Source organism: Maylandia zebra, linkage group LG18 (assembly GCF_041146795.1).
Source record: "Maylandia zebra isolate NMK-2024a linkage group LG18, Mzebra_GT3a, whole genome shotgun sequence".
NCBI classification, from domain to species: Eukaryota; Metazoa; Chordata; class Actinopteri; order Cichliformes; family Cichlidae; genus Maylandia; species Maylandia zebra.
Genome location: NC_135184.1, coordinates 4926163 through 4936384, shown reverse-complemented (window position 1 = coordinate 4936384; position 10222 = coordinate 4926163). Strand labels below are relative to the sequence as shown.

The following is a 10222-nucleotide window of genomic DNA, read 5'->3' as shown; positions in this document are numbered from 1 at the left end:
AATACTACTTTTAAAAAATAAAAGTTTAAATACTGATTCAACTTCTCTATTCAAGTAGAAGTAAAAAAAAAATACAGGCTCCGAAATGTACTTAAAGTAAGAAAGTGAAAAATAGTTCTTTGCAGGATGTTTCAGAAAGATTCTGGGTGGGCAGATCAGCAAATCTGATTTTCCCTTCAAACAGCTATACACAGGATGATTTCTTTAGATGACTCATCATTTAAAATACTTCAGTGCTTACAGTTAATGCAGACTCAGGCATGGAAAGGCTGGTGAAACGCGATCACTTTCAGTCGGTTAATCGCTGCATTTATGTTCGCAGAATTGAAACATTCTCCAGAGAAGTATTTTGAAACACCTGGATCCTTTTCGGAGTAGCTGTTTATAGATTCAAACATGTCTCAGAGAAAACAACCCTGCAGATTTCTGAGGTAAGTTTTCTTTCTTTTTTCTGTAGGTCACTAACAGAAAAAAGACCCACACAGGTTCACCTCACAAATATATAATTGTTTATATGTAGGTAATGTCCTCAAGTTCTTGATAACCACTTTTTCCTCTCTCCCTCTTTTTTTCTCGTCTGCTGTTGTGTGTGTTTGTGTTTATTGTGTTGTCTCTTTCAAACAGCTGCCGGTCCTCACCTCAGCAGTGCTGCCGTCTCCTGTAACCCTGAATGGTTCTAACCTACTTTTTCTTTCTTGTTTCTGATGTTGTGGTAGTTTTTGTCCTCAGATGAGGTTTGAAGTGTCTGTGTTGTGCAGCTGGTCTGGTCTGTCTCTAGACAGCTCAGGCTGCACCCACCAGTAAATGGTGGAGGCTCACAAGGACATAGTCAACACACACAAGTTTCTGGCTTTCTGAACTCCTCTGCACGAGGGTTTCTTCGACGAAGGGAGGGCAGTGAGGCACAGCCCCCCGTCCCCCGTGGCCCTGCTATGCCCGCCATCCTAGGGAGACCCTCTGCAGAGGACCTGAGAGAGCCAGGAACTTGTGAGTTGTGTACATCCACTCAGGCATCATTCATACTTGCTCTGTAGGCAGTTCCTGTCAGAAGGAAAAGGCAGAGCAGGAGCGCCGGGGGGTGGAAGACGGTGCCTCAGTGCCTCTCTCCTTCTGACATTGTGAAAAAACCCCAACAAATTTATAATTGTTTATATGTAGGTAATGTTCTCAAGTTCTTGATAACCACTTTTCCTCTCTCTTAGGGAAACCCTTTGCAGAGAAGCTGTCAGAGTTAGGAACTTTATAGGTTTTTGAGCTCAACATCATATTTATATAAAACTAAATTTTCAGTGAACATTTGAACCCCACTCGGTCGCGACAGATGGCCACCCCTTTCTGAGCCTAGTTATGTCGGAGGTTTCTCCCTGTTAAAAGGGAGTTTGTCCTCCCCACTGTCGCCAAGTGCTTGCTCATAGGGGATTTTGGGGCTTTGTTAAATCAACCGCTGAGAAGTTCACTGGCATCAAATTTAGGACACAGCAAATACGTAAATTTGTCATCAAGTGAGGAATCATCCATTTGAAACATATTCGCGAGTCATATTTAGTTTTGTATAAATATGATTTTAGGTACACTAAGGCCAATCACAGACTAATTTGTACAATTTGGGGGAAAATAAATACAAAATTTGGAGGAAATAGATTTGTCATTGTGTCAACACATCTTTGTTACATATGCAGTGCTGGTGTTATATTCTTAAGAGTTTGTTCATTTGATGAGTATATCTTTCTGCCTTGCTTCACATATTTACTGCTTCTTGGCTAGCTTTGGTCATGCTTGCATCAACACAGGTAGAAACAGATACACATCAGAGAATCACCATGCATCGGCCTATCTAAATGCAAATGGAAAACGACAAACCTCTAAATATAAATAACTTTTAGATTACTAAAGCTATCAATGGATCCACAGTTCCCAGAGTGAAAACACATTCATATTATGTTCAAGTCAGTTGTTATCCAATATTAAAACTATAAAATAGAATAAACACTATTTTTAGTTTACTTATTTAATAAAGAAATTTCTTAGAATTTTCAGAAAAACTAAAGTTATATATAGCAAATTAAGTACAAAGCAAGTAAAATTTTATTTGTATTACAGTTTTCAACATAAACATCACAGAGTGCTTCACAAGAAACTAAAACATAAAAAAATAACCACAAGGAAATTTTAAAAGATGAGTTTTTAGCTGTTTTTAAACGAGATCACGAAGTCCCTAGATCCCAAGTTCATGCACACAGCTGTTGTCACGAACGTTGCACTCGCTTACGTCACTGTCATGAGACATTCTCGCAAAAAAAAAAAAAAAAAATCACGGTTTAGTAACGCAGTAATGCAGCGTTACTAAACAGAGACACAGAAGGACAGATATTGTTCCTCACATTACTAACTTTTTCAATGAAGAAAGAAAGAACATTTTTACAATCTTCATTCAATGAAACTGGACCAGCAGGTGGAGCAGGAGCAACAATATCGCTAATGATGTCAAATAATACCTTGGGGTTACCTCTGCTCCTTGAAACTAAGTCTGAGAAATAAGCAGCCCTTGCATCTCAAACTGATGCGTTAAATGAAACTAAAAGGGCCTTTAAATGAAAGAGATTAACATGTAGACAAGTTTTCCTCTATAATACAACAGGAATTGAATAGCAAATACTGTCATTTTTTCACAGGGACGGTTCTGAGAGGACAAACATTGCCTAAAATAGAAAGACAATAATTATTAAAAAGATTTGTTAGTAAATCAACATCGTTATAGGAAGGTAAAACTAAATTCAAAATATCAGAAAATTTAGCAGCAGCAGTAGAGGAATTTAAGGTGCGAGACCTAACCGCATGTCGAACAGAAGAGAGGAACAGATGGAAAGTCAAGTTAAAAATAAATGTTTATTGAATCTTGTTTATATAGATAGATAGATAGATAGATAGATAGATAGATATAGATAGATATGCGTGTGTGTGTGTGTGTGTGTGTGTAATAATCCAGTTTACTAGGATCTATGACACGATGCACGTTTACCAAATGTACACGTGCATGTAGCGAGAGACACCATTAACATTTTCTAAGAATGAAACTTAGCATCTAGCATCGTTTTTCATATGCATTTTCAACTGTACCGAAGAACTGAAACTTTTTCCACATGTGCTACAACAATAAGGTTTTTCACCCGTGTGGACTCTCATGTGTCTTATCAAGCTTGACTTAAGGATAAAGCCTTTCCCACAGCCTCTGCAACAGTGTGGTTTCTCACCTGTATGACTTTTTATGTGGCTTGCAAAATGTGCTGCGTTGCTAAATCTTTTCCTACAGGTGCTACAGTAATATGGCTTCTCACCTGTGTGAATTCGCATGTGTCTATTCAAATTTGTTTTTAAATGAAATCTTTTCCCACAAATGATACAGGAATGTTGTTTTTCACCTGTATGAAAATCCATATGCATTTTCCAATACGGCTTCCACTTAAATCTTTTCCCACATGTACTACAAGAATATGGCGTTTCACCTGTGTGAGTTCGCATGTGTGTATTCAAATTTGTTTTTAAATGAAATCTTTTCCCACAAGTGATACAAGAATATTGCGTTTCACCTGTGTGAGTTCGCATGTGTCTATTCAGGTATGTCTTCTTACCAAAACCTTTTCCACAAATGCCACAAGAATTCTCACGTAGGTGAATTTTCATGTGTCTATTCAAATTTGTGTCTAGATGAAATCTTTTGCCACATGTGCTACAGGAATATCGTTTTTCACCTGTATGATATTCCATGTGTATTTTCAAATCTTCCTTCCGATTAAATCTTTTCCCACAGGTACTACAAGAATGTGGTTTTTCACCTGTGTGAAGTCGCATGTGTCTTGTCAAGTCTGACTTCCAACTAAATCTTTTTCCACAGTAACTACAAGAATGTGGCTTCTCACCTGTGTGAATTTGCATATGTCGTTTCAAGCTTCCCGTCCTATTAAATGTCTTTCCACAGCAACTACAACAATGTGGCTTCTCACCTGTGTGAATTTGCATATGTCGTTTCAAGCTTCCCGTCCTATTAAATGTCTTTCCACAGGTGCTACATGAATGTACTTTCTTGGAATTTTTAACCATCGGGTCTGCTATGATTTGATTCAGATTATTTCTGTGTAAGTCATTGTCCTTGCTTTCACACTGATCTGTGACAGGAGAGTTGTGAGAAAGGAGCAGGACACTGCTTGGTTCTGGTTCCCTGTAGTCACTTTCTTCACTAGCAGGAAAAGTTTCAGTCTCCTGCTTTTGTTCAAGCGGTTTTCCCTCTTCAGTGGTACCGAGTTCCTTGTGTTCCTCTTTAATCTGTGAAGGATCCTCCTGGTCCAGACTGGAGTTCGTCTGGTAGCAGACGTGCTGATATGTGAGCCCCTCCTTGTCCTTACAGTCATGTTGTGGAAAATCTGAAGGGACAGATTAAAAAAACAAAACATACATTTGAGAAATTACAAGATAACCTTAACCATTAGCAGGTCTCCACATGGTAAGCATGTTATTCAGATATACCAGTGAAAGGCATGTTGTGGGGAGAAACTATTTTGCTGACTCAGTGAAAACCATTTTGGCTGCTCATTTACAAACTATATGAAAAAACACTCTTCTTCTGTGATCGAGTTAAGTTTAGAATCATATATTTCAGAAAGTCAAATATAAATATTTACCATACTTAACCCAATCCGGAATCTGTTTGAATATTTTTTCCCTTTCCATGCTGCAGAGCAAACCTCAAATTCTTGAAAACCGGCAGAACAAAATCTACACCCAAACTTTGTTGGGTGTAGATTTTATCAGAGAAGGTGGTGGACATTTTAAACTTACACTCACTTAAACTGACTTATTATTTTCTCCTCAGCTTCTGCATCAGTTAATAGTGGAAATCTAATTTTTGTATCACCTATCAGGGGAGATTTCCAAAAAAAAAAAAGTCAGCTGTAAAAAAACACAAACTATTAGATTCTCATAAATATTACTGTGTCGTACTTTCTGTGATATTAGGTGACTGTTGAGTCTGTAATTTCAGTGATATCTAAAATTGGTTCAACTGACTTAAACTCTTGCCTTGAACATCTCACATGTGTTTCACCAAGATTTTTGCTCCTGTTCAAAACTCATCCCCAAAATGTTGCATGAAAACCTCCTGCGTAAAACTGATATCAGACCACCACCTCTTTCTTCTAGCTCCTCCATGGTTATCAACCTGCCTCTATGTGCTCCCAACAGAGAAGATGCCATAACCGACAACACAACACTGTGCGTTTGTGGTTTGATTCATATATGTATAACAGCAACAATCAAACATCAAAACTGGGCAAGAACAAAGATCAAATAAAACATAAACAGATCACCAAGGATGAGAAAATAAAGGTGATTTGTAACAAAACAAACAAAATGTAGGAGAAAACAAAACACTTGATATAGAAAGGCTTGTATTAAAGGTTAAATGGCAGAAAACACTTAAATGTTTATTTAAAAATTAGTCAAAACCTTTACATGACACCTAGTGAAGTACATTTTTATTTAGATTAACCATAAATTTCCTGAGCAGTCAATTCAATTCAATTTTATTTATATAAATGAATAGGATTAGGCTGCTCAGGGCTTCCCATGGTGCCCGAGTGTTTCTTCTTCACTCACCTCTTTTCGCGCTGTGTGTTTATACTACACCACTATCACATTTTATAGAATTGAATTATGGCACTCTCTGCTTTCCTCCCCCTCCACTCACCTCCAACTGGTTGCAGCAGATAGCCGCCCCTCCCCTTTCTGCTAAAAGGTTGCTTTTCCTCAAAATTGGGGACTTTAAAAAAAGCCAATGTGAGCCAGGAGCTTTCAAATATAAACAGTATACTCGACCAGAGAGGAGAGGACATTGGATCACAGTTACAGCACGATTAGCGAAGCCTATCACCCTGTGCCGTGTGCTGCACTCTGACTTTCTGTCCACGTCATGATCAGGCTGAAGCTCTCCAAACCTGTTGTGAGGACTAAAAAAACTGGAGTAAGGAGGCTGTGGAGGAGAGACGCACGGCTTGGAATCTACAGACTGGGACACATTGAGGGCTACTTCTAAAGGCTGGGATGAGTTTACGACACTGTCACCTCCTATATCCACTTCTGCAAGGACAGCATTGTGCCAGGGTGAGTTTTAATAATGGCAAATCCTGGTCCTCTTCTGCGCTTCTCCCTGTACACTAACTGCTGCACCTCCAGCCACCAGTTTGTCAAGCTGATTAAGTTTGCAGATGACACCACCGTTATTGGACTCATCTTGGACGGGGATGAGTCCGTCTACAGGATGGAGGCTGAACGTCTGGTGTCCTGGTGCAGCCGCAACAACCTGGTGCCGAACGCCCAGAAGACAGTGTAGATTTATTGAGGACTTTAGGAAGCACACATACCTATTCTTTGCAACTTTACTTCAGGGTTCCACATGATGTCCAGCTCCTGCCCAGTCCAGACGATGACATCTTTGGTTTTTGGCTTCAGTGAAAGCTGGTCACTTTCCTGATTGAGGGAGATTTCCTCTTGTTCATCTTTAGTCTGTGGAGACTCTGGGTCCTGCTGGTCCAGACTGGAGCTCCTCTTCTGGTCACAGACCTGCTGGTTATCCAGAACTTCATCTTCAACACAAGAACACAGGAAAATAGTGACTAATGTTATGACAAGAAAATGTCAACATAGTCAATATTCTGACCCCGAGTCTCCCTAAGCTTTAGCAACTTGACCTTTTTCTCATATTTAACAAACCAAACATTTCATATTCTGCTTGCTTGTAAGTGAAGAGAGAGTCAATGTAATGGATGTCTGGTGGGAAGGAGTTCCAGAGATCTCAAGAAGAATCTCTTGGGAACACCGCATTGGAAATGAGAATTCTTGGGAATTTACATTTTATGACTTGGTTGAACCGACAGGAGCCAGAGAGAAAATATTTAAACCAGTTTAAGAGTTTGTCAGTGATTCTAACAGAGGCTAAACTGTCAAGAAGGTGTTAGAGAGTGTTAAAGTGCTAATTTTTGTGACTGCCAGTGATTAGCACACAATATATAAAAAATTTAAAAAAAAACATACAAAACCACACAAACAAATGAACAGCAGGATGATCTGAATATGACAATGAAAGCTAATCTTTTAATATTTTACTAATAAAATACCCTGGTCACTTTATTAGGTACACATTCCTAGTACTAGATTGGAGGCCCTTTTGTCCTCAGAACTGACTTAATTCTTTGTGGAGATTCAGCAAAATGCTGGAAATATTCCTCAGATATTTTGGTTTATATTAACCCGAGAGCTTCACACAGCTGCTGCATATCTGTCATCTTCACATCCATGATGCAAATCTTGTGTTCCACCACATCCCAAAGGTGCTCTATGAGGTTGAGAGCTGGTGACCTAAGTACAGTGAACTCACTGTCATTTTAAGGTAATGGTGTTGTAACCAATTATACTAATCAATTGTTGTATCCCATCTGCTTCAAGATTCAACATGTTATGTGTATTCAGAGATGCTCTTTTACATATCTTAGTTGCAAAATGTGCTTATTTGACAGTCAGGTTGAAGCAGTCTGTTCATTCTCTTCTGACATCAACAAGGAGTTTTCACCCAAAGAACTGCCCTCACTAGATTTTTTATTTTTCGGACTACTCTCTGCAAATCATACAGATGCTGGAAAATTTCAGCAGATCAGCAGTTTCTAAAACACTCAGTGGAGCCAGTCTGTCACAAACACCCACACCGCAATCAAAGTGATTTAAATCAGCGCTCACTTTGAACTTCAGCAGGTCATCTTGATCACATCTACATGCCGAAATGCACTGACTGCTGCAATGTAATAGGCTGATTACATTTTGGATTAAAAAGTAGCTGAATGGGTCTCTCAGATATGCAAGTGATATTTAAGGTCTTTAAGGTGTTTTAAATATTCCCTCTCATGCGCTGAACAGCAAAGAATTCTGTTCATATGCAGAAAGTCATCATTTATGAGGCGTACAAATCACTAGTCCAACTTGGTCCTTGTGGCCAATATCCACATTTTTCATTGCCTCAACGGTTTTCCTACATTCTGCGTACAGTTCTGAGCCAACATGACTTAAATCTATATGCAGAAAATAAAATATAGATTTAAAACCCAGTTTTTATTTTACTGTACTAACACAAAACATGTCTTCAGTGAGGCAGCATGCCAGGCAGGAATGCACACCGCCTGTCTTTGTGAGCTCTTTTCATGAGGAGTTAACTCTGATATCATCATGTGATGTTTTTATATGAGTCATATTCATTTCTGAATTATGAAATAATAATAATATTAATATATTACAGTTTTGCATACCTGTTGTGGTCAGCTTTACTCCAGGTTTACACAACAAATCCAGCTCTTCCCTTGTCCAGACATGAATGCCTTCAGCCTCCTGCTTCAGTTCAAGCTGCTCTCCTTCCTCACTGCTGCAGGTTTCCTCCTGTTCCTCTTTAGTGTGTGGAGGCTCTGGGTCCTGCTGGTTGAGACTGGAGCTCCTCTCCTGGTCACAGACCTGCTGCTCATCCAGACCTTCGTGTTCAACAAAGAGACACAAGAAAATAGTGACAATAGTCACCTATGGAGAATTAAGTTTATGGTTTCATGGATTCTTCCATTCTTGCAGACTTTGCCAGAGAAACATTTACTCATAGTCATTTGTTGATTGGGTGTTGTTATTAACCCTGCAGCTGTACAACTGTGGTCCAATTTTTAGATGTGACTGCCAGTGATTACCACACAATGTAAAATAAATAAATAAATAAATAAAAGAAAAAAAAACATACAAACAAATGAACAACAGGATGATTAGAATATGATAATGAAAACCTACAGCATTTTAAGAAGGCCGGTATATGTTAATGCTAATTTTCTAATATTTTACTAGTCAATGCACACTCAGTGGTCACTTTATTAGGTACACAGTGCTAGTTACGTGTATTCAGAGATTCTCTTCTGCATATCTTAGTTGCAAAAAGTCATAATTGCACCTACTGTTGCCTTCCTGTAGGTTGAAGCAGTCTCCCCATTCTTCTCTGACATAAACAAAGAACTGCCTTCACTAGATAATTTCTCTTTTCGGACCACTCTCTCTAAATCATACAGACGTTTGTGCAGATCGGCAGTTTCTGAAACACTGAGAACAGCCAGTGTGGCACAAACAGCCACACCACGCTCAAAGTAATTTAAATCCAACTCGCCTCCCCAAAACGACGCTCACTTTGAACTAACAGCAGGTCATCTTGACCACGTCTACATGCCGAAATGCATTGACTGCTGTCATGTAATTGGCTGATTATATTAAAAACTATTGTAAATCAACGCATGAATTTACTACTAATAACAGAAATCCCCACACCTGTACTGTGTGACTTTATCCCGGGTCTGATATCCAGCAGTCTTAGCCGACTGATCTCCTCCTCATACCGGACGATCGTTTTTTCAAACTCTGAGAAGATTTGTTCTGCGGCAGCAGTTAATCTCCCCTCTATAAACTCTCTCAGATGAAGAACTGAAGACATTATTGCTACAACAACCGATACATTCAAACTAATTCTTCAAACAAAACTCATTCACGATGCAAGCGCTGAACGGCATCATTTCCGCTATTCTTCTTCTATTGAACTTCCGGTAGACTGGAAGTATCAAAGGCGCATTGCTGCCCTCATCAGGTCAGTCCAACAAAAATCAAGTCTGGCACTTTCCAGAAACCTGGATAAAGAATTAATGGTTTCAAATGACCAATTCATTGTGCATAAGGCTTCTTTCTGCAGACCATCAAACCATGCTTAACCCTTTCTGACTTACATGCCTCACACTCATACTGTTGCTTTATTATCATCACAGCAGCAGTAAAGTAAGAATGCTTTGTTGATAGAAAGATTTTTAAATATTTAAAGTCCCCCCCCCCCCCCCTTTTTGACATTTTTAATGTGTTCAGGTTAAACCGTGCTGCTTGATGTTACTGTGTGCCTGCTGTTTTCATCAACAGTCTTGTTCTGTTCTAAACACTCAGATTCTCTTAGCCTAGGTTGATATTTTTGCCACGCGATTATAAGGGATATCGTGGAATAAAGAAAATTCATTGATTAAAGTTTGATTTAATGGAAAAATCTTTAGTTTTTTCCAACATTTTTTTTTTTTTTTTTTGAAAATATTTTTATTGAAAAAAGAAAACAGTACTTGCAGTTACC

The 10222-nt window shown here is 38.8% G+C and overlaps 1 protein-coding gene across 1 annotated transcript; it reads right to left on the bottom strand.

The window, feature by feature from the left end:
• Positions 1 to 2080: 2080 nt before the first annotated feature.
• Positions 2081 to 9671, bottom strand: LOC101474687 (uncharacterized). The gene is made up of 4 exons (XM_004576191.3): positions 9388 to 9671; positions 8346 to 8561; positions 6414 to 6635; positions 2081 to 4418 (listed from the first exon to the last, which is right to left on the bottom strand). The coding sequence occupies exons 1-4, from the start codon at positions 9548 to 9550 to the stop codon at positions 3076 to 3078; spliced, it is 1944 nt and encodes a 647-aa protein (XP_004576248.2). The 5' UTR covers positions 9551 to 9671; the 3' UTR covers positions 2081 to 3075.
• Between the last annotated feature and the right edge of the window lie 551 nt (positions 9672 to 10222).

What these genes read in the sequence shown, in the direction of transcription:
- LOC101474687 (XM_004576191.3), bottom strand. Translation starts at nt 9,550, where the DNA reads ATGTCTTCAGTTCTTCATCTGAGAGAGTTTATAGAGGGGAGATTAACT. An exon ending in GATAAAGTCACACAGTACAG is followed by an intron (nt 8,562 to 9,387) that starts GTGTGGGGATTT and finishes TTGAACACGAAG; the next exon opens with GTCTGGATGAGCAGCAGGTC. An exon ending in AGTAAAGTTGCAAAGAATAG is followed by an intron (nt 4,419 to 6,413) that starts GTATGTGTGCTT and finishes CTGTCCCTTCAG; the next exon opens with ATTTTCCACAACATGACTGT.